General features: G+C 35.4%; 1 protein-coding gene across 5 annotated transcripts in view; it reads left to right on the plus strand.

The window, feature by feature from the left end:
- The window catches only part of SLIT2 (slit guidance ligand 2), a 257,533-nt gene that overhangs the window by 201,399 nt on the left and 29,247 nt on the right, over positions 1–26,887 (plus strand). For all 5 annotated transcript variants that reach the window (XM_074147922.1, XM_074147924.1, XM_074147926.1 and 2 more), the window contains 12 exons: positions 2,071–2,214; positions 3,442–3,585; positions 4,734–4,900; positions 5,679–5,811; positions 8,706–8,774; positions 11,197–11,268; positions 11,498–11,569; positions 12,936–13,007; positions 15,586–15,749; positions 20,977–21,101; positions 21,235–21,332; positions 22,787–22,926. In XM_074147922.1, coding sequence (XP_074004023.1) covers positions 2,071–2,214; positions 3,442–3,585; positions 4,734–4,900; positions 5,679–5,811; positions 8,706–8,774; positions 11,197–11,268; positions 11,498–11,569; positions 12,936–13,007; positions 15,586–15,749; positions 20,977–21,101; positions 21,235–21,332; positions 22,787–22,926 — 1,400 coding nt within the window. The remainder of the gene's footprint in view (positions 1–2,070; positions 2,215–3,441; positions 3,586–4,733; positions 4,901–5,678; positions 5,812–8,705; positions 8,775–11,196; positions 11,269–11,497; positions 11,570–12,935; positions 13,008–15,585; positions 15,750–20,976; positions 21,102–21,234; positions 21,333–22,786; positions 22,927–26,887) is intronic.

Here is a 26,887-nt window from a genome sequence, read left to right on the forward strand (position 1 = left end):
TCCGGTGCTGTACAGTAGACACTCAGTTTTCTTCATTCCTCAAGGATCTCAGATGAGCACTTTTCACGGCTACAGAGTGCCTTTAAAATAAATGAAGCACTTGATGCGGCATACATACACATGCACCCACACATGCACACACATACATCGGTTCTTCGTATTTAAGAAAAATGGGGAAAAAGGAATATCCTATTAGTAATGACATGTTTTCAGGCTATAAAGGTAGCATAGTAAACATTTTGTGTCATCTAAAGCTAGTTTGCTGCTTTTTAGTTGAGGAGCTGTTCAAGATGAAAGAAAGAAAAGGAAGAATATTAATCAGCCTCAGTGTGGCGCTCTGCTGGAACTCCCAAGAGCTTTGAAACCTGGATAATTGAGGAGGAACAAAATTGAGAAAATGTTAATGAAAAGTTAACATTTTGAATAATACCACTCCGTGACTTCTTAATATAGTTATCAGTTGTAACAACATTCTTCAATTTAGAGAATAATGCAGTGACTGGTTAAGCGTGACTGGAAGGCAGTGAGGTAGTGATGTTACAGAGACACCAATACGAGTGAATTCTGTATTTTTGTGGGGCTCATATTTCTTCTGGATGTTCAAATAGGTGCAAAGGTCTTTCTGCACAGATGACATTGAAAAATTGGGACCTAAATGTTTAATTGATTTGATGGTTCATCAGTAATAAAGCATGTGTATGTACTGCATCATTGATTAGCTATGCAACATTAATCCTTAAAATATCCCTGTGAAGTGGATGAAGTGGTATCCATGTTACACCAGGAACAAATAAGATTTTAGGAAAATAAGGGATTGACACAGATAAGCCAGCTGTGATGAGAAATAATGAGTTTCTTGCTTCCAGTCTTGTGCAGCGCCTTACAGGAGACGGAACAGCTCCACTGTGAAATTAAATGAAAGCGATGATTGTATCCTTCATCACAGGCAAGGTGTATGTTAAATTACAGCTAGGGTAGAGATGAGTAGTCAGCACTCAAGATTAAGCCTCAGCTCCTTGTTTTCTGTATCTTGGATAATGGCCCCAGATCATTCTGGCAAGTGTGTGAATTTTTCTTCTGACAAATATTATCTTGATTTGAACAATTAAAATGCTGTCCTAGAAGTTGCATCAAATAATGTTTGAATTTCTTCCCAACGCCATTAATTCCATCAAATAAGAAGATTTTAGCTTCACTTCATTTTACCTTGTCTCAGAGCATTTCTAAGAGCTTTTTAAAAATCACTGGTGTATTATAACACTGTTTAGCGTGTAGATAATGTACTCCTGTAATATGTATAAATAGTTATATGAAAAAAAACAAAACACAAGGAGGCAAGAATAACATGAAAAATCTTTAAGAAAATGTCTGTTGTTAACATTATGTTTTTGTATATATAGTAGAGATACTACCCATTTGGGATGTGATTTCCATATTACAACTAAAAACTATAAACACTAAATATTTTGGCAGTATTTTAGGTCATTTTCCCACATTTTAATCTGCTTTGCATGTGAACTGCAGATAAATGAACTCTCTTGCTTATAAACCCTCCTTTTTAACTAATGTCATAAATGATTAACATTTCATTTGCTGTTTACATTCACACATTTCATTTACATATGTTGCTGTTTATACTGGTTTCTCATATTTGTGTCTACCAAGATGAAATAAAGAAATCAGAGTGGTTAGTTGTGCTTGGTACTCACAGATTATCATTTTGTTACTAATTCATCTAATAATGCTACAAGGACTGGACACGTGACAACAATATACGGCCACTGACAAGATTCAAAACTATGAAAAGATGTTCTTGTGTGGCAGCAGCATGGGCTGGGTAATCGCCATTATTTAAAAACATTTTCCAATGATTGTTTTAAAAATCTTTAATTTTTTATTAGCAGGGCATTGAATTTTGCTTTTATTAATTTGAAGCTGAACAATACATTTGTTGCTTTTGCACAGTAACTCAGTATCTTGAAATCTATGCAGTCTTCAGCATTTAACAGTCAATTTAGGGTATTTGAAAAAGAAAACATGTTTTTCTCTGCCTCTGTTAATGTGTAATAGAAACCTGAGCAATAACAAGATTACTGATATCGAAGAAGGAGCGTTTGACGGAGCCTCTGGTGTGAATGAACTATTGCTCACTAGCAACCGCTTGGAAAGTGTTCGACACAAAATGTTCAAAGGACTAGAAAGTCTCAAAACACTGTGAGTCTAATTATTTCTTTTCTGCCAGGTATTTTTTGAAGTAATTCTCTAAAACTTTTGCTTTTGGAGGATTAGCGATGGCTTATTCAAGCATATCTTAGTTTTTGTTTCTATTTTACAAAAAGTTTATCATACACGATATGAATTCATTAATTATTAATTATGGTTATAATGTAGCTGAAATTCTTTGTTGTGGTTACTTGACTACAGAAATTATGAGTCCTCTTAAACGATGAAGTGGATGAGAATGGATAAACATCCAACTGCAGCAATGGCAATGGGAATAATCATCTGCTTTAAAGTAACACAATTTTGCATGGGAATTACACATTTTACGTAATGGAGTCTGATTCAGTGCAGCTCAACCATTACTGGGAATTTTGCTAAAGGAAAAAATTATTCCGTTGGATATTGAAATGTGGGAAATTATTCTCTCCTAAGTAATTTTAATGTCATTTCAACAGTGAAGGGAGGAGCAAAAGCACTAGAGCTTGAACTCATTTCATTCTTTCCATGAAGGCAGTTTAGCTCTTTCCACTCAAAAAAAAAGATGTTTATATAATCCACAGCTTCTTGGCCTTCTTCAGAGGCCCTGTCCTTCTGATCAGCAAAGCAGAGCGAAGATTAAATGGTCTTTGGAGCTTCAGCTGTCCATAGACATTAAGTATTTTTAATAAATCAGGCCTATAATTTATAACTTTAGCATTTAAAGCTGCTAAAAGTCTTAGAAACAGCTATGCTTAGACAAGAGTGTGGGGAAAAATATATTCATCTATTGATGGACAGGTAGGAAAACGGCAAACTTCAAAGCTCGTATGATTTACAGATATATGACAGATTTTAGAATAGGTGTTTCTTGATTAGTAGTCTGAAAATTTTACTTAATCTTACAGTCATGCAGAGGAGGAGCCAGGGTAGCCGGATTTTATTTAATTGAAATGCTTGAGAAAGTAGTAGAAGTGGTTTCTAGAATTTATCCTAAGAAAACTCTGGTCGAAGGGGCCTCAAAAGGAGGTCAGCTGGTACAACCTCTGCTCCATGGAAGTAGCAGTTCTGGAGTCATTAGGCTTGGAAACATGAAGAGGAGGCATGGGTGGCACAGGGGTCACTGCGCTGCAGTCCCTTTGGAGTAATACCTCTTGGCCCTTGCTCAGGCCACCATTTCACCTCCAGCCCCTGCTGGGGCTAAGCTAAGAAATGCCGGTCCTTCCTTCCTTTCTTTCTCAGGATGCTGAGGAGCAACCGTGTGAGTTGTGTGGGAAACGACAGCTTCACGGGCCTGAGCTCAGTCCGCCTGCTCTCCCTGTACGACAACCAGATCACCACCGTGGCGCCCGGCTCCTTCGATACGCTGCATTCGCTCTCTACCTTGTAAGTCATGTTTGTGTTTTACCTTACCCAAATTTAAACCTCTAACGTTTTGGGGGACATTTCTGTTAACGGTTTACTGTATCATTTCACAGCATGAGGTAAACTTCAGGGGAAAAAGAGTTTGTAGAGGGATTTTTGAGAAAGTTTGTTTTCTGGACCATATTGGACACATGAAGAGTATGCTTTCATGGTGCCTTTTGATGCAGCATTAGCTGGTTTCCAGAAGTGCCTGAGAAGGCAGGAGAACCATCCTGCTCGCCCCCCTCGCGGAAACCCCCTGATCTGAGCCAGGGTAGGAACCCACATTTTGGGTAGGCATCGCCAGTCGCCGCTGGGCGAATCACTGTGTTCGAATCTGTCTTTCTGCCCTGTGCCATCCAATTATTATCTTAAATTTCTTCAACCTACTGAGGATCTTAATTCATACATGTTTTATAATGGAATTTTAGTTTTATTTTCTACAAAAAGAAGCACCCCTTTTTTTATTTAAATGTGATATAATTTAAGGGAAGGGAAAACAGTGAGTGAAGCTGCTGTTCAGTTTACTGAAGAAATGCTTTTTGTAGGTAGCATCATTCAGGAAAGTACTTAATCCACTTTTTACATAAAAAGTGACACTTTGCACCAAGTGACTAATTTGTGCATATTAAGGATGACATGTTTATAAATAATGGAGTTGTCGATAGGTTTGTGCTGAAGTAAGGAGATGCCAAAAGTAGTGAGAGTTCTAGAAGTAAATTCATTTTTATAACTGGCATGTAATCAACTTAGCTGTCACTTCAGATAGGAAACTTATTCTCTGGAGCAAATAAAAGATGGAAATCTTGAGATGACAAATTAATGGAATAGCTGTTGTCAGGTTAAAGCTAATAATGTAATGTAATCAGCCTTCATCTCTATATGAAATTATTGCATTATCAGTACAGAGTGGCTTGACAACAAGTCAGGTCTTTGACAGTTTTAAATTATTTCCAAACGAGTTATATCAAGATTCACCACAAAGAGCCTAAATTATGGCTTTCACCTATGGTTTGTACATAGTATTGTTTGAAGAATGATATTTAAGCTTAGCTTTTTGAAAATAGAAACAGAATGCTTAGGATGAAAAAAATGGTGTAATTCGAAGTAAACTTTCCTGCGGTTCTCAGAAACCTCTTGGCCAATCCCTTCAACTGCAACTGCCATCTCGCGTGGCTTGGGGACTGGCTAAGGAAGAAACGCATCGTGACGGGGAACCCTCGCTGCCAAAAACCCTACTTCCTCAAAGAGATTCCCATCCAGGATGTGGCAATTCAGGATTTTACCTGCGATGATGGTAAGAAAATTAATATTTGAACTTTTTATAATTTCGGCTTTCATATGTATAGCTGCATGATTCCCATAGATCCCAAAGTGGTTTGCTTTAAGTAACTTCATCTTCCTCCCATCTTCCACCCATTTTTGCATGATCACAAGCACATGACAATTGTATATGTGCTTTCAAAATTGTTTCTTGTCTATGTTCAGTAGTGTAAATCATAATTTAGAGATAATATAAAAATTAAACTGATCAAATGTTGTACTTCAGATGCTGATGCTTGAATTCAGCACTCTTTCAGGTTATTTGATCAAATACCATGCCATTTTGCTTAGTTTGTGACTTCCTCAACGCTTAATAAAAAGAAATGATTGCTGTCTTGCATCTCTCTCACACATGCTTCCATTTATTGCATTATTAGTTTATCAATTTTCAAGGCTGTACCTTTTCTCTAAGGGGACCTTCTTTATTTTTAATGATTTGTTACTTTTGAAAATCAACAGATTTTTCTTTATTATCTTTCATTTTAAGTTTTTTTCTTTATTTAATGATCTTTTTTTTCCATATAATAGCATTTTTACCTAGTAAAACAGCGTTGTACTAAATAAAGTGTCACTTGAAATGTAAATTCTTGGAGCGATGGTTTCCAGAGATCAATTAAAGTTTTCCCTACCTAGAGATATTAGAATGTAGGAATATCATGTTTGCTTATAGGAATTCCAGGTGGGATATTATTGCTAATACTGAAGTGATGGTTGTATAGCAAGCTTAGCATCCATTTGTTTTTATTAACCAGGAAACGATGACAATAGCTGCTCTCCGCTGTCCCGCTGTCCTGCAGAATGTACTTGTCTAGACACGGTAGTTCGCTGCAGCAACAAAGGCCTAAAAGCTTTGCCCAAAGGCATCCCAAAAGACGTAACTGAACTGTAAGTGGCACACTTTTGTCCCTTTTATGAAAACCAATGTCAGATTTATGTTGTCAGGTTCAAGAATGAGGGGAGAAGAAAATGCAGAATTGGATTCAGGAGATCAGTTGAAATTACTGGAAAGCTTTAAAAATACGTATATATAAAATTGTAATCGTTCTCAGAATTTATATCTCCAACATTGAACCATCATATAACTGAACATGGATGTCATGTAACAATGGTTTAAAATATGGGGAACTGAATCTGATTAATCAATGGTCACTGTTTCGAAAGGAATGAAGTTCAGTTACATGAAAAGGCAAAAAGCAAATAATCTATTAATGTGTTTGCATATTTTCATAATGAACATGGGTTTGTGATATTTCAAAAAGACATTTTAATACAAAGTCTAGCTTTTCATATAGGCAGTCTTATACAATCTGGGATATTTTATTAATCTCTTGATGCGTTTTTATATGAGAAAAATGGTAAGGATTGCATTTTATGAAAAGATACAATTTGAATATGCAGATGGACAGTATATGGACAGTAACTGATATGAAAGAGAGCCTGCTACCTCATGTATTTTTTGAAGATAATATCTGAATAAGCTACTCATAAGACTAGATAAGTCAATTTTTATGCATTATGAAGGGGAAAATATAAACCTAAAACTTGTGTTATTAATCTGTTTTGAATCTTGATCAGATAGATCACAAGACTGAAAGAAATAGACTGAAATCATTGACAAGAAAAAAGTTGGGTTTGTGTTACAATCATCAAGTATTTAATATTAAATTACTAATGCTTCATAATGACTGATTAATGTAGTGCTTTTTCATAAGACATCATCACTGTGTATCTTAAGTCACTGTAACAGTTTTATTGTTTTACCATTTGGTATTATATAGAAGATTCTGAAATGTCCACCACTAGTTTGCTGCTTAATAGCATCCAAAAGGCTTTAGTCATTAATGAAGAGAAATTATTAAGAACTCAAATTAGCACACAGCTATATAAGCCTATAACTTACTCCATTAGGTTTTGGTGGGTTTTTTCTCGAATAGAAGATGACTTAATTAAATATAATCTGGCCTAATAAATACAATTTGACAATTTAAAGGCATCAGTGCAATGTAAAATTAAGCAGCTAAAGAGAGATACTTTTGGAATTGCAAGTGGAACCCTGACTGTGACTGAAAACTCATTTGTGTACGATTTTGTATGCTTTAATTAGTGTCTAAGCATGCAATTTTGCATATTTTTCAAAAGGATAATGGAGGTGGTTCCTGGTAGCAGTTGCATACTGATTGAGTCTTCTTGTTCATTATCATGCATAACCCTTCCAAGATATACTCTTCATGTGTTTTATAAAATATCTTAATAGTTGCTTCATTTGAACAAGGAGGAATTTTTATCAGCCAAGTGGATACTTGTAGTACTTCAGTTCTAATGAAGCTAAAGCAATATATCCTAATTTATCTTTCGATAAAAGAATTTTCTCAGAATACTTACTCCTTCAAAAAGTTTAAATGTTGTTGGTTTCTTTTTTTTAATAATTAAGTAATATGAGCCCATGCTTCATTCAGGGCCACTTATGTAATGCCATTAATGTAGAGTAAGCATAAAACTTGTTGAGACACGTATTTTGGATTTGGCAGGCAGCCCTAAGGAAGGCATGGTCCAAGGGAAGAAAAAAAAAATAAAGAAAAAGCTTTTTGATTAGATGTAGACAGTTATTTCATTAAATTTAACTGTGTTTCAGCCCATCCATTTAGTCAAGACAAGAGTTTCCAAAGATGCTGCAGCATACTTAAAGGCATTAAGCTTAAAATCAATCAAAGAATGTCTCTGTCAGACGCTGCTCACTCTTAACTCAAGTGTGTTCCAAGTATTTGGATGGCTAAAATATAATGAGGGTGTAGTTTTCACCTGGGTTCCAGGAGACACAAGTAATACCACCATGATACCACCAGCAGCAAGTCGTTTGCCCCAGTTGAGAAAATAAAGACCTTTAGTCTGCCTGCCACTGTCTGCTCCATTGCAGAGAAGCAGGTAAATTCAGGACTTCTTATCATCTCTGAAGTAATTGCCCTTCTTCCATGAAGAACCCCTGCACTTGCACTTCGTACTGACTGGCTGGACACTTGAAGCTTTTTCGGCAAGGCTTGTCACCTTCCTTCACCTGTAACTCAGGTGACAATACAGGTTGATGGCTCTGTACCTGCTAACTCTGAGGGCGAACAAGTCTGTTATTGAGAATTATGCTCAATACCTACCTACAAAGAGGAAAAAAGAAATAATCTAACTTTTCTAGTGAAGGGTAACTGATTGCTGTCTTTAGTCCCTATAATACTCCATAGGAACAGGCTTGTAGTGTGTCATGCCTGATATATCATGGAATATACAGGGAGAAATTAGGGAAGGTGACCTGAACTGCAGGCATCACAAATGAGCTTGCTGTTAGAGCTGGGACCAGCCCTTGCTATTTCTGCTTTAAATTACTACCTCTGTAATATCAGGGTCTGTTTCTATTTACAGTAGCTCAAAATCCACGCTTACTGTGACTCGCAGAAGTCAGATTTACTTTTCACCTGTAGGTGTGTGTGAAGCGGAGATGATAAAGACCTCATTCTGCAGTCTTTACAAAATAATTGAAAATACTAAAGTACTACGTAAGAGCTGGTTGTTATTACTGTTACTTCATAATATTCAGAATATCTGGATCTTAGGCTACAAGTCCTCAACTGTGTCTCTAAACACCAAAATTTGTAAGCAAGGTTTCTTATAAAACAGAAATATTATGTATTCATTTGTTACTACCTTTACTGTTGGATTCTAAGATTAGTGGATGAAGATGGTACTGTTTTAATGAAAAACATAATGCTCTATGTTTTATTCCTCTATTTTAGTTATTTGGATGGAAATCAGTTTACCCTTGTTCCAAAAGAGCTTTCCAACTACAAGCATTTAACACTCATGTAAGTAGTTTTAGAGCAACATTCTCTACTGAAATGAAAAAAAAAAAACCAAAGCAAAATACCCTACTCCATTATACCTGGTTTTAGTTATAAGAGGAAAAAAACATAAAATGTATTGTGTTGTTTAGCAAATAAGATACCCAACCACATTTTATAATGGAGGATATTTTATTCTACTTATCACATCCTACACATAATATACTTAGTCACGTTTTATAAACAGGGACATTTCCTTCCAGTGAAGGAAGCAAATAAGCAGAAATTATTGTTAACCTGAAAAGAGATGTAAGAACTTACAAAGTTGGGGTAATTAGGGTAAGGTGTTAGGGTAATACAACATTTTGTTACGCAGCTCCATAGAGGCACTAGAATTACTTAATTTACAAAAGAAACACTGTGTGATACGCTTCACTCCGTGGTATGCTCCACAAAGGAATAGCACGTAGAGCTGTTGTGACACTTGAATGTAACCCCCTCTGTTTCTCCCACAATATATGGTTTAATGACTCAAGAAAGAGCTTGTCTAGAACACCTTACTCCCAGCTTTCTTGCTGACTCACTCTGTGAATTGAGGCAAATCACTAACTGCTCTTAAAATTTATTACCTCTCCTTCATGAATGATTTGAATATGATTTCTGTACCTTGTAAGGATAGAGTGAGAGAAACAGGAAGACTGTCGATGTAAATGGCTGTAATTCCGTGGTTTTTGTTAGGACTATAAAAATTTATACAGGCTGAGGTTGAACTGTGTAACATTCTGAAAGCAGTTTGTGGTTTCATTATAATCAGAATAGAAAGTGGAGGGGAATAATAAAATCCCTTAAATTTAGAGCTTTGCTGCAAAAATTGAAAATGGTTCAGCATTCAAAAACAAGAACTTGATTTCCTTTTATTTACCTCATGCTAGCAAAAAGTGGTCATGGTCACAAATTAAGAAAAAGCGTGTTTCCAAAACTTCTTGTAGTTTGCAAATAACATCAGGAAAATTCCTATAGGAAGTATTTGTGGATTTTTTAAGGAAGTTATACAAGATCTAACTTGCAGCACACAGAAAATACAAACTTTGGAATCTCAGTACAAGAAGCAAGCGTATAGATTGGACTGTGTGTGGTAACAGTATTGATGGAGACTAGGTATATGTCTAGAGATGAGGTTAATTAAAGACATAGTGACAAGGTTTCCATCACAGAGATTAGGTACTTATGGTCCATTTTTGACAAACACAGCCAGAAATTGTATAATTTTACCTCCTAATCAGAAAATACACCTAAACGATTTAGCAGACATGCAATATGATAAATTATAGATGAACAGTAAATAAAATGCAAATAAAATGAGTATTAACAGTCTCTATTTATGAGACCTGCGGGGCACATTATTGTAATCTCTTCTGAATGTATCCTCACACTGCTGTTATGAAGTTGAGAACATTCCTCAGCTGTGTTTGGAAAACCAAAACTCTACGCATACTTCTTCTGTGGCCAAACAAAGAACTACAGAGGAATCTCCCAGATTCCAGATTAACAAGGAAAATTGTTTAATTCTAACTTTTCCTTTCTATTTGAATAGATCGCTCTGTTATACTTGCCTAATATGTTTATTATTATGAATCAGTTGTCTTACATACTTTCATGAAATTTCAAGCGGAGAAATATGTATATTGCACAGCTATTCAACAATAGTCTTAAATTAAAATATCAAGGTCGTCTCAGAAACAAATGTGGTATTTCACCACAAAATACCATAGGCAATAGTGAAATAGTCAAGATAAAATGAAAACCAAAGTACAATATGAGACTAAAGAGCAAGCCATATTCACATTTAATAGAGCTTCTTCAAAGCTTCTTTGAAGCTACCATCTTTGAAGCTACCAGCATGCCACTCCAGCTTCCATCATACTTATGCTCAAGATTTTATTCATTAGAATATTGAACAACAAGAAAGATGTTAAGGCTTTCTCTATAAATCTTAGCTAGTGTTCTTTATAATAATAGCTCTGGGCTTTGATGTCTTCAGCATATAAGTGTTAAGTAACGTATTAGGTGATACTTACTCAGGTGTCATTAGGGACATGACTAGAATGATTTCCACTTTAGAACATCACTTTCATTTCCATACTTGGGTTCTTGTAGGATTGCATTATTAACTCAGTAGCATGATGGACATTGCTGTTGTATAAGAATGCATTGCGCTGCTTTGTCATCTGTGTTGAAATGAAAATGCTTTTCATTGATCAAGCTAAACACTTGCTGGGCTTGTAAATGGCATGTGAAAATAAAAATATCCGCTGCTTTAAATGTTGATACCGATGATGATGCTACTTCTACTAATAAAAATAATGTGTCTGTCAGTTTAACTTACAGTGTTTCAGGACTGGTGCAGTCATTTTAAGGTCTGAATTTCTGAATTTATTTTTTATAGAGATTTAAGTAACAACAGAATCAGCACTCTTTCTAATCAGAGCTTCAGCAACATGACTCAGCTGCTCACCTTGTAAGTTTAAACATGTAACAGTGACTCTTTGGAAGCATTACAGTATTATTTTTTTTTTGTCTTGGAAAGGAAGGGCATTTGGTTGATATTAAAGCTTGCTTGTTGTGGAGGCTGTAAAATAACTTGTTTCCTAACTAGCTATGTGTGCAAAAGCTGGGTTTGGTCATGCTCTGCATTTTGTTTACTGAATGGCTAATATACTTGCTGACTATTTTTTATATAATTTCAGAATTCTTAGTTACAACCGCTTGAGGTGTATCCCTGCACGGACTTTTGATGGGTTGAAATCACTTAGGTTGTTGTAAGTATTATTTTTTTAACTATTGCTATTTTCCAGAATTTTTATTTGTGTACAGGAGATACCAAATCTGTAGGAAGTTACTTGATTTTCAAACCGATCAAGTATTTTAGAGTGATAATTATGTAGCCTTAAAAATCTTAAGTGACTTCATTGTGGGGAAGTATATTCTCAAAATGCTACACAGGAAGCTATGTGACCCTGGACAACATTGTATATACAGGCATATAATTTTACTTTTCTTCTTTTTAATCTTGGCTGTATTTCTTTTTTGGGTTATGATCTTCCTTGTTATAAGCATTAAAGTCTAACAAAAATGCCATATGTATAAATTCCTAGATATATATGAGGAGATTTTGCAGTTGATTTTTATTCCAACAATAAATGTCTGTCTTTCTTTCTTGTTTCATTTAATATGGGAGTATTTCCCAAGCCGGTACCTCATGGTTAACTATTGAAAATCAATAAAATTATTTTTTGGTTCCAAGAAAGCTTTCTATTTTACCACTAGGAAAAACATGCTTTAAAGGGCAGAAAAAGGGACACAGGAAAATAAAGAACAGTCATTTTAGTTTACAGCTTCAGTTTGTCATTAAGGAAAAAAACCTGCAAAAATTCTTTCTCAAAAGTCCCCAGCAGAACATGTAATTTTTGCTTCCATTTGGGTAGTTTATAACTATTTAATAGCTCAGTTGGATTAAATGTCTCAAGCATGGCATTATTTAAGTCTGTGCACATAACTTCAATTAATTTATATAAATATGGATAATTTCAAGAACCATAATTCTGTATGTGTTAGACATAAATGTAACTGAATGAATTTATAGAAAAAGAGATATATTTTTGTGCAGGTTTGCTACAAGAGAGATAACACTTGTCCCTGTGTTGATGCTTAGTAAGGTCTTTAGTTCATCAAATTTACTATCAAATTAGGGCAAGAACCTTAATAATTATATTAGCAAACAGTCAATGCCTGTATTTTCCATGCATCCATGAAATATTAAAAAAAAATGTATGAACATAATAAATGGGAATTTCAGGGAATGGCTGAAAAAATTCAGAAATAATAACTCTTCTGCTGTCCCTAAATCCAGTCAGTAATTACAGAGGTGTGCCTACTTTTCACAACCTTTATTCTTTCAAAGAATCATATTATTAACATTTCTTAGGAAAATTCAGGATGAAAAAATCAAATAACGAGTAGGCTGCCAGAGCATAAAAACAAAGAAAAGAAAAAAACCCGGAAACACTGAGGAACTGGAAGAAAAAAAATCTGAAAAGCTGAAAACTGTTTACAGAAGGTGAAATTTGCAAAGTTAACCCACTGATTTTTATGCATATATATTATTCTGATTATTTTCTTTTTAAGGTCTTTACATGGCAATGATATTTCTGTTGTTCCTGAAGGAGCTTTTAATGATCTTTCAGCTTTATCACACCTGTGAGTATTCAGATGTACTTTTAATGTCATGTTTAGCAAATTTCAGGTAGTTGAACAAAGACAAAATGCAAAGACCTGCTCTGGAACAAGCTGGTGCATCAGTACAGGCTGGGAACTGGCCAGAGAGCTAACACCTCAGGAGAAAAATCCTGGGCCTCCTGGTGAGCAGCAAATTGAATGTGTCTGCCATGTGGCCTTATGGCAATGAAGGGTAAAGAAGCTCTGGGCTGAATTAATAAGTGAGCAGCCAGGTGACTGAGGATAGTGGTCTATCCTCAGGACAGATGTACACCTCAGGAAAGTACAGCTTTATAGAATAGCACTCCCTTCTGCTTGCCCCCTCTGAGGCCACATCTGGAATATCAGTTTCTCCAGTACAAAGTGGATGTGTATGAACCGCAGCAAATCCAGGATAGGGGCAGGCAAGGTTGGGAAGTGGCTGGGTCCTATGAACTCTGAGGAGAAGCTAACGGAACTGGGCTTATTTAGCCTGAGAAGGAGATGCCAAGGAGGGAACTAATAGTCTTTAAGCCTCTAAGGGGATTATAGCAATGATGGAGACAGATTTCAGTGCCCAGTGAAGAATAAGAGTCAACCGTCACAAGCTGCAAGAAGAGAAGTTTGAACATAATGAAAAATTCTTCACTGTGAGGGTGGTTCAGCTTTGGAACAGGTTGCCCAAAGAAGCAGAAGAATCTCCATCCCTGGAGACTTTCAGAGCGCAGCTGAATACAGCGCAGAGCAATCCCATTCTGACTTTGAAGTGAGCCCTGCTTTCTGCAGGAGATGAGACTAGATGACCTCCAGAGCGCCTTAAATTATTCTATGATTGTGTGTCGGTGTCTGTTAAGTTGACATTAAATACATGGCATCTGATTTCAGAATATAATTTGAGGCAATACTTTTCCTGCTTTTAATGTTCAGTGGGAGCCTAGATTAGAACAGGTTACCTCATTGTGTTTACAGATAGTTATTAAACCTTTGCTTGCAATTGAGGAGTAAGTTGACTAGTGCCTTTAAGTATATCTGACTTTTATGTTTCAAACAGCTGCAGTTCTTAAAAACTTAATTATCTGTTTCTAGTTCAGTATAGGATGTTTACACTTAATTTGCCGTTTCTCAGAAAAATTGATGATACTGATTAAGCTTTAAGTCATTGATAATTCATTCAAATGCCATTATTAAACTAGCTTATTGCATGAAATATCAGTAAAACTTACATATTGTTGTTGGTTGTTGTTGCTGTTATTTTTTTCTTAATGGCCACCACTTGTCTTTACTAACATTCTGATTTTAGCAGAGCGATTGTGTTGTCTCAGTTCAGGCTGACATTCAGTCTTGCAAACATGGAGTGGACAAATTCCAGGTGCTTCTCCTTGCATGGGAAGTTGCCCATCACTAGGTCTGATTTCTGTTACTGCTCTGACTTAAGCCTGGCTAAACAACTAGACAGATATTTTCTTGTGTTCAGCTGGAATTATGTAGCGGTAATTAAGAGAGGGATTCCCGCTCAGTGTGGCTGAAGAGAGTGTTTCAGCAGTGGTAGTTTCTACCGCCTTTGCTTGCCAAAGATTTTCTTGTATCTCTAGAAGACCCATTGATCCAAAGTTGTGGAACAATCTGAAAAAAAGTACTGAAACATCTGGAGAATGAGGATGTTCTGATACTGCCATTTGACAGTGTGTGCACATGTCAAGATTATCGGTTGAAATTTCTATGATTATTGTATTTCTTAAAAGGAACATGAGTACATGTTTATAGAACAGCACAGTGCTTCTGTCCTCCAAATTAACTACACAGCATATCATTGTTCTTAGAGTTTTAAGAGCATTTATAGTTTCTAGCAGAGTAAATAGAGACTTAAGGAGCCTTTACAGAAATTAATTGTGAAAATCTCTAGCTAAATTACTTTTAATCAAAATTTATTAAGTTATTTTTAATTTAAAAAACCCCAGATTTATTTAAAGAAATGGATTTGCTTTTGTAACAAGGCAATTCTTATGTACCTACCACAAACCTAGGATAATGTAGTTTTATTTACTTATGCAGCAGAGACCTCTTACAGAATTCTGCACGTAGCTCCGAGTTCAGTGGGAGAGCTCCAAAGAGGAAATAATTAAATCAAATTTGGAAGCTTAGAAACAGATGGTTTGTACCAGCCTGGGAGCCATAAACTGAAAAGGAAAAATATCTGGGTGGAATTCTGTGGGGTTGCCTTGGCTGCTTCGGAAGAAATACTTTATTCTTGCTAACTTAATTTCCCAGTATCAGTTCCATTCTGCTGATGCAGCTGATCTTGGCTATTACATGCCAAGGGTGAAACAGAGCTAATTAGTATTAGCTCTGCAAGGTTCACACATAATGCAGCTACTAGGTTTCTGGACCAAGTTTACTGCTAAAACCATCAGTTCTTGATTTAGAATCCAAATCCAGACGCTTCATGCTCTCACGGTCAATTTGGTGGAGAGAGAGCAGGTTTGTGGTTTGAAGGTTTTTTTGCCAACCTGTTTTCTGGCTTCTTGTTTTAAAATAAATTATTTAAAACTTTATTCCCTTTTTGTTTGTCTGTTTCCCATAGGGCTATTGGAGCAAATCCTCTTTATTGTGATTGTAACATGCAGTGGCTATCTGACTGGGTAAAATCAGAATACAAAGAACCTGGTATTGCACGTTGTGCTGGTCCTGGAGAAATGGCAGATAAACTCCTTCTCACAACTCCTTCTAAAAAATTTACTTGCCAAGGTACTGTTGTTGTTTTGTTCTCCTTGAAGTATCAATTTTGATATTTACATATTACAAATATTTGAGCTGTGAAATAAGAATCCTTTGTGCTCTAAATACACTTATTATAGCATCTTCATCAGCCTTGTCATCGTTCCTCCTCATACTTAGGGGATGTAGCCATTAGTTCCATTCAGGAACTGTATTTATTTTAAAGACTTCAATGCCTATTTCTTTTTAAATAGATGGAGAAAAAAGTCTTTGGACTTGCAGTACAATAATTTTCAGTACATGGATGTACATAGGTACTTGGTACTGTCTGAGTCATGAACTACAGTTTGAACATCTACGCTTCCCTTAGCCAAAGAATGTCCTTTCCCTTCAGACTTTTTACAGTAAAAACTTTAAATACATCCATAATCCTTGCAGTCTGCAATTAATTGCATCAATATCTCCAGAATGCCTCCTCTGATATTTCAGAAGAAAGCATTGAAAATAAATAAATAAAAACCAACAAACCCCCCTGTAGATAAAGTGATGTGATTACCTCTATAGAGGTCTCATTCTAAAATGTTGTTATACAGGGAGGTTTCCCAGGGTTTGAAGCAAGAGTATTTATGTCCATGAGGGCAGCAATGTTGCTGGCATTTATATCACAACTTATATTATTGTCTGTTAATTCCTAGGTTCTTTTTCTGAACCTTACTTTTTTTTTTTGTTAGAAAAGTACCTTTAACACTCACTTGGAGAGAGAACTTTCTTTGCTTTGCTGTTTACTCTTCCCCTGTTCCATCTATTTCTTCCTTCTTAAATATTTTGAAAACACAAAAAAATTTGCTGCATTTTCGTTTTTCGTGGTCCAGACTTAGAAACATTGAAATCCCCAATTAAAAAAAAAAAAAAAAAAAAACCAAAACCCAACAAAATTTACATGTGCTTATACTTGTAAGCTGTTACTAAGCTTATGGTTATTTCTGAGGCATCAGATAAATATGGTCTTAAGTCTTGTAGAAGTAACTTATTCTCACAGTCTAGGTATTCTTCAAGCTCTTTTGACTTACTCATCTCTTAATGTATCTTCAAAGGTGAGCTTAATCGCTTTGTAATTTCTTCCTTAAAAAAAACACAGGACTTTGTCGGAGTTTGTCTCATCCAAAATTGTTCTTTAGTGCATGTTCATCCAGTTTAGTCTTCTCTTGCTGTTCAAAAAACTTTTTTGTAAACAAAAGCCACTGGAACCCATTTTGTTGCTTATGATGCCAATGAATTGTCTCTCCCTCCAAATCCTTCTTGCAGTTTTTCAGCAGTACGTCTCTGAGGTCATGCCAGTGTTCGTTGCAAATGACACTCATCTGTTGCGGTCTCTTACTCTGATTTTAGATAGGACATTTGCTGGCCAATCTGATCATTTTCTCTACAAGCATCCACTGAACATGATTGCAGATATGCTCTTATTACACACTGTTGTAGGGATATAAGTGAAAGAATATTTCCAGGGGCGTGAAGGACCTGTTTGGCTATTTTCCAGCTCTGTCAGTTTTAAAAACTGTATCACCCCTGCCTACAATCATTGTTAAATTTCTGCCAGACAATCCAAAAAATACATCTTACTCCCTCTTGCCCATCAGAAAATATCCTTTATATTATTATGCAGGGTAAGAACTGTATTTGTTTCATTTCCAAGAGTGGAGATCTGGTATTATGGATACCTTTGAGAGAAAATAATTTTCCTGCCACTATGCTATGAAGATGCTCGTAATTACAGATTGCAAATCAGCAGCTTTTCAGTGACATGATGGCCCTGTAAGACATTATGTGTCGGTTACTCAAAGATAAGTAATTTTATCTTTTGCTTAAAAATGAACTGCTGAATAGAAATTATAAGACTCTATATTCCTATTAGAAGCAAAATTTTAGGCCACGAGTGAGAGGACTGTTTTTGGAATATCTGTTGATGGTCTGCTACTGTGTATATATTTACAGGAAAAGAGTAGTGTATAATTCCCTCTTATTAGTATCTCTGGATTCAATTGAAAGTGAAATGCATGGTTGAGTTTTACTTATATAACGAATAGTTCCCAGTGAAAATGAGCATTTTAAAATGAAGTCTAGTCTCAGTTGTAAAGCTCCATAAAATCACTGTACCTTCCTCTAATTTTATAAATTATTTTACTCCAGGAATCATTCCATAGTATTTTCTTCTTTCCGTTCTTTTTCTACATTTATGGGTGTTTTTTTCTTTTTTTCATGTGGCCTCTAACAGATTCTCAATCTTTTACTTTTACCCCTTTACTATCCATGCCCTGCTTCTAGAGATTCCAGGGCCTTGTGGTTTTCTGATACCAGGTAAGGTTATAAGTAGATCTGGAATGGGTGATCTGATTAAGAACGGACCTTCTGACCTTCCTTTTGTGTACCTCAAGCAAACTTCTTTCCTAAGACACGCATGTTTACTGTTTGTTTTCCCCTTTGATGAATTTACAGCTGACTCTTCATGATATATCGTTTGGCATATTGTATGAACAGTCTTGCTCTTTTAAAAGCCTGGGTTTTAGGTCTGAAAATTATCTAACTGAAATGATCGTTTCCACTGCATTGTACTAAAAGCAGTGATTTCATTAGCAGCTTCAGTATAAGTGAGTCAGTGTAGATACTGATTTTGAGGCCACGTGCAAGAGAGAATACAACTCAAAAAATGTCAGAGCTCAAAGTTTCTCTTGCAACAGGTTTCTCTAGAAGCAGAAAGGGAGGTTTTGTGTCATGTTTTTTTGAAAAATGTTAGACAGCTACCTGTGGGTCTATGTTTGTCAATAAAATACAGTTAGGTTTTCACTCTTTACAAAAGAATACTGCATTTTTTTTTTCTTTCATTGTAAAGATATTTTGTTCCAGTTAGAGCTTATTCAAGAATATATGTCTACTTATGAAAAACTAAACAATAGGTTATAAAACCAATTCTTCTTCATATACAAGTCTTTTAGCGCAAGCAGAAAGAGGAAAGGAATGGTATAGTGCAAATGAAAATAGGTTCCAGAGCTGCCTTTCCATTAGACTTCTGTAAAAATATCTGAAACATTTCAATTTTTTGATCTTACAAGTAAAGAATGATTAATCAAAATGATATTTTTTTTTATTGGATACTACATATACACTAGTTTGAAATAAACCTTTACAGCACAAAATCAGATACAGTGTTTTTTACTAACTTGTTGAGACTTAGGTTCACATTTTCTGGCTGTGTTTTGGAAGTGAAATTTAGATTGCTAATCTGTTTGGGAAAAAAACCATAGTTACTAAATGTTTTTTAATTCATGCCAAATAATTAGCATTATATTGCATGAAAAGTAGAAAAGAGGATATGATGTTCAGAATAAACAGTTGAGGCAAAGAAGCACAGACTTCCAGGCTACAGTACAGTGTTAAATTATTTTTTTCATATAAGTATGTGCCTCTTGCACCTTATTTTTTTTCACAGAACCTCTTAATGTACTCTAGCAATAATCAGCAATAGTCTAGACTACACAAGCGGGACTTTCTAGATGTTAATTCTATGGTGTTTGTTTCAACTCTTCTACCTCTGCTGTTTGTAGCTCTAACAGAAACTTTAATCAGCTATAGATTTCTCTTTCAAAATAAGGTAATGAAGACAAGAATAGTCAATGATCCATAAAGATTGTGGCTTTGGCAATAAGCATCTTATCACAGATGACCGCGTTCATCCCTTTAGATTTGCTTGCAAGCTGTGAGATAGAAGGATACCAGCAACTGCAGAATTTTAAAAAAATAAATTAAAAATGTCACCCTCTCCTTGTTTAACACCCCCTAAGGAATCCTTATAATCACATGGCTTCCTTCCATGCCGGCTCCTTTACAATGACTTATCTGAGATTTATTTTGTAAAGAAAGTTAAGAAATCTAAGTTTAAAAAAAACCTCCAAAACCCCATATCTCAGTAAAAGTGCCCTGTCAGCTTGGAAGACTGCTCATTTGGAGTAAAACCTGTAATGGAGTTCCACCAGTAGGTCTCAGGAGTCTAGGGTTTTGTGTCTAGTTAGAAGAAATCACTGGTTATTCCTTAAAATGCACAAATCACCTGTTTTTTTCATAGGTGAAATCTGAAATCAAGCTGGAGGCAGTAATGTCATCAGGCAATAGAGCTGGAGGTAGTAGAGAATGTATGTTCATTCTCTTATTAGGCATTTGGCCAAGTCACCGGTTTTCTCTTTCAGTAATCAAACTTTTTTTCTATGACAAAATGTATGAAAATTAATACTTATTTATATACAGGTAATGTCTAATTTTTAACAAATAACCAGTGATTTCTTTGGTGGTTTGACACAAAAAGAGACCCAAACCAAACCTGATGGTTCATAACTTGAAAATTCGCTGTGACAAGGCTGCATTAAAATTGTAAAACAACAGAGAAAGAAATAAATCTCTCAAAGTATTTATACAATAGAGATAAGATTTACGTAGGCCAAAGCCCGAAGTCTGGCTTCTGAAACTTAAATTTTGTCAGTAGTCATCTCTGAATTCTGTCTTTATAATCATTAATATAAGAAGCTAGACTGCATGGATTGCAGCTCTCATTTGCACACAGATTCAGCTAATGCGGTAATGCACAGAACTGGGGCTGACCCTGTAAGGGAGCAAGGCACAATATAGAGCTATTTACAATGAGATAGTTTGGAAAATGCAATTTACATTAGACTTTGCAGGTGTTCAAGCAATTTACAGGTAATTTTACTGGTTTATTCTGCCATCTCTGTGATCCTGCAGATAAAAAATCAATTGATAGAACAATACGTTAAAAATAGTGTTCTCAGTAAGACCATCAAGAGAAGGATTGCAAACTGTGAGAACCCTTTTTCTCACAGTTTTTACCCCCTAAAGAGTCAACAGCTGAAATTGTATTCTTCATATTATTAATACAAAGGAAATCTAATTATCGTGGATCAGAACTGTACAGACTTCAGAGAATGAGGATATGAAAATGACTTTAGAGTCAGCTTCTTTTTTTTTTTTTTAAAAAAAAAAAAGAGTGATAATTAAACGAAAAATCCAACCTCAAATTTATTTGGTCATGTCAATAAGAATGTAGGACAGTCCAGCATTCCATTAGTATAGAAACACCAGAAAGTTTAAAATACAAATTTCATTTTAAAACTTAAAGCAACATGACAGATATATCCTGTCAAATATAAATTATTAGTTGTTTGTTTCTGACTATCCAATTTGTATTTTTAAGGGCCCGTGGATGTTAATATTCTTGCTAAGTGTAACCCCTGTTTATCAAATCCATGTAAAAATGATGGAACCTGCAACAATGATCCAGTTGACTTCTATAGATGTACTTGCCCATATGGTTTCAAGGTAGGTACTGAATGAAGAGGAGAAAGCTTGCTAAAATGTAAGCTTCTCTTTAACAACCTTTAAGTTTTATTTGGCTCCCTTCCACTAGTGTCTGTATTTTCTTCTTAAATTATAATTGTTGTTCCCTGCATAGGGTCAAGACTGTGATATTCCCATTCACGCCTGCATCAGTAACCCATGCCACCATGGTGGAACTTGTCATTTGAAAGAAGGAGAAAAAGATGGTTTCTGGTAGGTTGTTTTTAATTGTAATAACAAGATGGAAAACTACTGAGTTTCATACGCTGAAATAATTTTGGTGTTAATCTTTGGGTTCTCTGTGTTTGCTGGTAAGTGCAGCACAAAGGCAGATTTTCAGTGCTTCTGAAGTTTTCAGACCGTGTTGTCGTCCTTGGAAAGCTTCTAAAGCGTTGAAACTGTTAAAAACAATAACAAATGATTGTGATTAGTTGAGGCATATCAGGTCAAGACAACATAGTATTGACTTCATTAAGCTAATTAATAGCTAGCTAGATCCCTGCTGAAAAAATCTCACAATTCATCTGTTGTCGTGTGTATTACTTCAACAGACAGCATGTAAATGATAAAATGTAAATCCCAGTGAAAGAGAAAATTAATGATTCATTAGAAACTCACTATGCCAGCAGATAAACATGCTGTGAGCATTTTTAATCTTGAGTTATTTAATCACACAGTACAATTACTCCAGATGTACTTCATGAATTATGAAATAAAGTTCTTTAGCATTCTTATGTGAAATTATTAGCCATTTAATAATCTAGACCTCAAGCTTGTTAGAAATGACACTTCAAAATGATACCATTCATTATCCTGCAATTCATTATGACATTATTCTTATTTTTAAATCCAAATTCTGCCCAAAGATTAAATAGTTTTCTATTCAAAATTAAGCGTATACATCTTAATACTACGGCTCTTGAATTTAAAGTGACATAGTCATGTCTCAGAATTTGACCTTTTTCATTTATTTGTTTAAACACTGAATATTTTGAAAATCAAAGCAATCTTCTAATGAAAGCTGCAGAGATTATAGACAGTGCATATTACATGAAAATGTATGTGTAGTCATGTTTGACTCATCTTTTATATTTACTATTTTGATGTATTTGTTTTGTAAAAACATACTTAAAAGTAAAAAAAAATACCGTTTTGAAGAGTTTATACAGGCTTTGTTTTTATATATTAATGGATATATTGTGCATGGAATGTTAAACAGAGCTTTATATTGGTGCTTTTAACTGAATGATACTGGAGTACCACTATTACATGCTAATCCCTGATTCCACAGTCTTTTCCATGTGTTTAACTTTAAAACAACAAAAGGATCACTTTCCATAAGAAATATAATCTAATCTTATAATATAAAGGTAGCATGCTTTTCATAAGGAATTTTCAATGACTTAATTTAAGAAGCTCTTTAAACTAAAGACTAAGGCACGAATTTTGAAGGCTTTTTTCTGTAATCTAAAATGTGAAAAATATTCTGGTAACATTTATTATATGGGGGTTTTACATTATATCAACCATGTTCCTTCACAGTGATTATAAATTATTACTATTATTTATAGCGATCCTGAATTATTGTACCTATTAATTATAGAACTTCTTTTCTGATCTCCCCAGGTAAAATGTCCATGTGGTTAGTTTTGTTTTCTGTGTTACAGGTGCACTTGTGCAGATGGATTTGAAGGTGAACACTGTGAAGTAAACGTTGACGACTGTGAAGACAATGACTGTGAAAATAATTCTACTTGCGTGGATGGAATAAATAACTATACTTGCCTTTGTCCGCCTGAATATACAGGTAGGAGTATAAGAGAAAGTACAGGTAATTCAAGAATTATTAGCAGAACAGTAATATTTTTCAGTTTGTAGGTGAATTAGTAGTTACTCTAATTAAGTTACTCTTAGCCAGGTTTCCTTCCATGTTTTTCTCCTATATGGTTCGCAGTCAAAGGTAGACTTAACGCCCACTTGTTAATTCCTTTGTTAATTTTGAAATGACAGCATTTTGATATTTAAACTATCATTCAAAATGTGTCCCTCCCTACTGTTTACCCAGACACCCCAATGAGGAACCTCTGTAGCTGTAGAAATCTGATAAATACTCTGCTTTTATCCTGAATATCTCATGTTTCTAACAGGGCAGAAAAGGATCTGTCTGTGCCAGTAGGAAACTGAACTTGGCATCCCCGGATGCTGTCTTGCCCTCCGTTAGAAACATTAATGCAGAGTACAATGCTTTCTATTCTAGCACGTACAAAAAAAAAAAAAAAAAACCCAAAAGAAGAATCATTAGAGAGTGTCTAATTATTTGCTTCTATCAGTTGGCAGCCAGGCCAAAGCATTCCCCTCTCTTTGAGGCAGAGAGTCTCTCGCTTGCTGTCCATCATCTCCGTGGGAATGGAGGGTAGTTAGAACAGCAGCACTGGAGAACAAGAAGTAGGATCTATTGTTTACATTGATTTGTTTTATAGTTTTTCTAACTAGACAGATCTATTTTCTGTCAGCTAGTTGACCACTAGGAGAACACAGAGCTTAAATTCACAAAACCATGATTTGAAATACATAAAAAAGAAACTTAAAGTCCACCATGACTCAAGAACCAACTCTACTCAGATATCCTATATCTTTAATTAAATCAATCAATCAATCAGTTTTGAGCTCTGGAAAACTGGGAGGAGAGGTGAATTCCTGAATTAATTGCATTTATTGAAAACACAGCTAACTCCTTTTTAATCCAAGGTATTGCCATCATTAGTTCTACAGTGTATTGGATTGCTCAAATGTTTTAGGGTATGCAAATTAAAAGTCAGTATTTAAATCTTGGAAACCCACAGTGGGTGAAGATGATGGAACACAAGTATAAGAAATAAAACTTCATAATCTAATATATTTATTCATCCAGTACTTATGCTGGGTAAATGTTTGCTAGGAATTTCCCCATACAGATTAAGCTACAATACCTACAGCGATACAGGTCAGAAGTATAAGTAGACAGGAGAAGGTATTGAATAATAAGTGGATGGTCCACATCTGGAAGAACAGTCATAATCTTCTGCTTAGACAAAATACAGTTTTGCCAAGCACTGATACCTTAATACCTAAGAGCAATTGACAATTCAAGCCTTAGAAACAGATAACAGGTAACAGCATCAATAAGCAGAGACAGGTGTTTGCTAGTTCTCCTATAACTAATATTTCAGCTATATGTGAGTTAAGCTTCAGCTCCCCCGGGGTCAAGTGCTATCTCCTTCAAAAATGGGATTAGATTTTCTACTGTGCAGGCTGGAAGAAAGCAAACCCAAGTCACATCAGTCCAGTATTGCCATTCAGTGGCTTCATGCTAAGAGGTTTCATATATCTATTGGATAGCAGGCAATTCATTTGCAAGTGCATTCCTCCTCTGCAGCTTTGCAGGTGTTTCTACCTGTGTCGTTCATTTCTTCATTTTCAACAGTGCTCGAGGTGCATTTAACTGCTAAAGTCAACAGCTTCTTGTGTTCACAGTATGCCATGGGGGGGACTGTTTTCTGTTAAATATCCATGGAGTGGATAAAAAGGCTTGTTTACATGTGCTAGCCTAAAACTTTGATTAAGTGTGCCAGTTGCATTTCTGTAATATTGTCATTGAAATGTACATTTTACATTTACGTTTGAAACAGCAATCTTAGCATTTCTCTATACATCTCTATGGTTAGAGCAAAAAGGAGACCATAAACATCGGTAACATTTTTGATGTTTGTATTGCAGTTGTGCTTCTTCAGTCATAATATAAGAAAGTGTATTTTTTAATTTGATTCATAATTGTGCATAACTCTAAAAGGATAATACTATGAGTTTACGTGGCCAGTCCTTTTGTTTGCTAACTGTAATTCTTTCAGAAAAAAAGAGATTTGCTTTTACAGATGCAAAGCCTACTCATAATCTCTACCAAAGTGAGTAGGTGAGAATCTTCTCACCAGCTCGAAAATAAATCAAAACAATCTACTCGTAATCAATAGGGTTAGCTGTTCTGTTTTTTAAAAAATGCTGAGAATTTACAGTATCTCATCATTTTTTTCAACACCTTACCAAAAACAAAGACACGTGTATTTTTTAAACTCAGAACACCAGAGCCTCAACTCATTTTATAGATAAGTTGGGAAAACATTGTAGCAAAAGTTCAGGTTTTACATTCCACGAGGTGCTACAATATACTATCTTATAAAGCATCTGAGGATAGGACACAATGGGTGAGAGCCTAAGTCATTTTTGAGAATAATTGTAAGAAGAAAATATAAAACGTTGTGCTTAGTCAAGGGGTCTTCACGTCTGCCGTCCTTGATCTTGCATAATAATTAAATAACCTTCAGTGTTAGGAATTAGACTGACAGTTGCCTGGACACATCAGGATCTAGAAATGGCAGTGTTCAGAATAAAAAGTAATCTTGCAGTTGCCTCAAGTGTGTATGAGGTAGTAAATATTTATAGGATTTTTTTTTCTCTGGCTGATAGCCTGATTTGACAGATAAATAACAGAATCCAGTACGGATACAGTGATTTTCATGAGTGATTTTAATTTTCAAATGTTTTGTAAGCATTTAGATTTTGGTATCTGTTCTAACAGGTTAAAATCAGATATGTATATTGCTAATGTGTTTTTTCTAGGAGAGATATTTTTCACTAAATGAATTCATGTACTAGCTGGGCAAAAGTAGGTTAACGATCAGGAAAACAGGCTATATATTCAGTAGGAAAAAAGATTTTTAAATTCAGAGAGACTTACCTCTAGCTCAGAAAGCCCCTGAGCTGTAAATTGCTGGAGCCCGGGACAGTATATCCACGAAGAAAATACCACTGTAGGCTTGTCCTGGTCTTTTAATTCTGTTGGCAATACTTTGAATTGTCTTTGTTCAAGATGTCACAGCATGTATGTACTGAATGTGGAAGTGCACCAGCCCACAGTATTTTTCTGGCTGAATGGTCATCTGGAAATATGCTTTACATTTCATAGCAGAGTGTAAGGAAGAAGTCAGCTGAAACCTGTTGGTATGAAATATAAATCATTCCTCTTTAAATTTTCATTTTCATGTGGAGGGCTTGTCAGAATCTCAAATTAACTCTGAAAATACAAAAATTATGAAAACTATTGTAAAGAATGTTGCAGTGCAAAACCAAACAGTTTCACTTTTCTAACTATCCCTTGAAAGTAGACACTTCTCAAGTACGCAGTGTTGACTTAAAAACAGTTTAAAAAGCTTATTAAGTTGTTGCTTAAGAATCAGGAATCCATTTTTCTCTGCCTCAGTTAAGTTTTGCAATTACAGTTACAGGTGGCAAGACAAAGCATGGTATTTGCGCTATACTATGAGCTTTCTTAAGATCACAGACTAACTGTGAAACAACAGTAAGCAAAAGGAATCAGCGGACACTCAGGGTGTCTGCGGAAACCTTGAGAAGTAAAACATTTAAAGTACCTCACTATGTCCTGCACTCTTTAACCTCGCTATTCTCTCAACATTATCATCTCCTTTATTTTAACCTCAGTCTAGTAAACTTCAGGTCATTTTATGTACATTCTATAGATTACAGATGATCATTTCTCTTGCTCACATTGTCATCAGCCATTAGATCACAGATCTAATTGATCCAGAAGTAAAGCCTTTCTTATGCCACTGGTGGCATGTACTTCTTACCTTTTCTGTTTGTTTTGCTCTGCTGTAGGTGAGGCTCTGAAGCTTGCTTCATTTTGCTATATCAACCTCTCTGCTGCTATAGCTGTG

Source organism: Numenius arquata, chromosome 5 (assembly GCF_964106895.1).
Source record: "Numenius arquata chromosome 5, bNumArq3.hap1.1, whole genome shotgun sequence".
NCBI classification, from domain to species: domain Eukaryota; kingdom Metazoa; phylum Chordata; class Aves; order Charadriiformes; family Scolopacidae; genus Numenius; species Numenius arquata.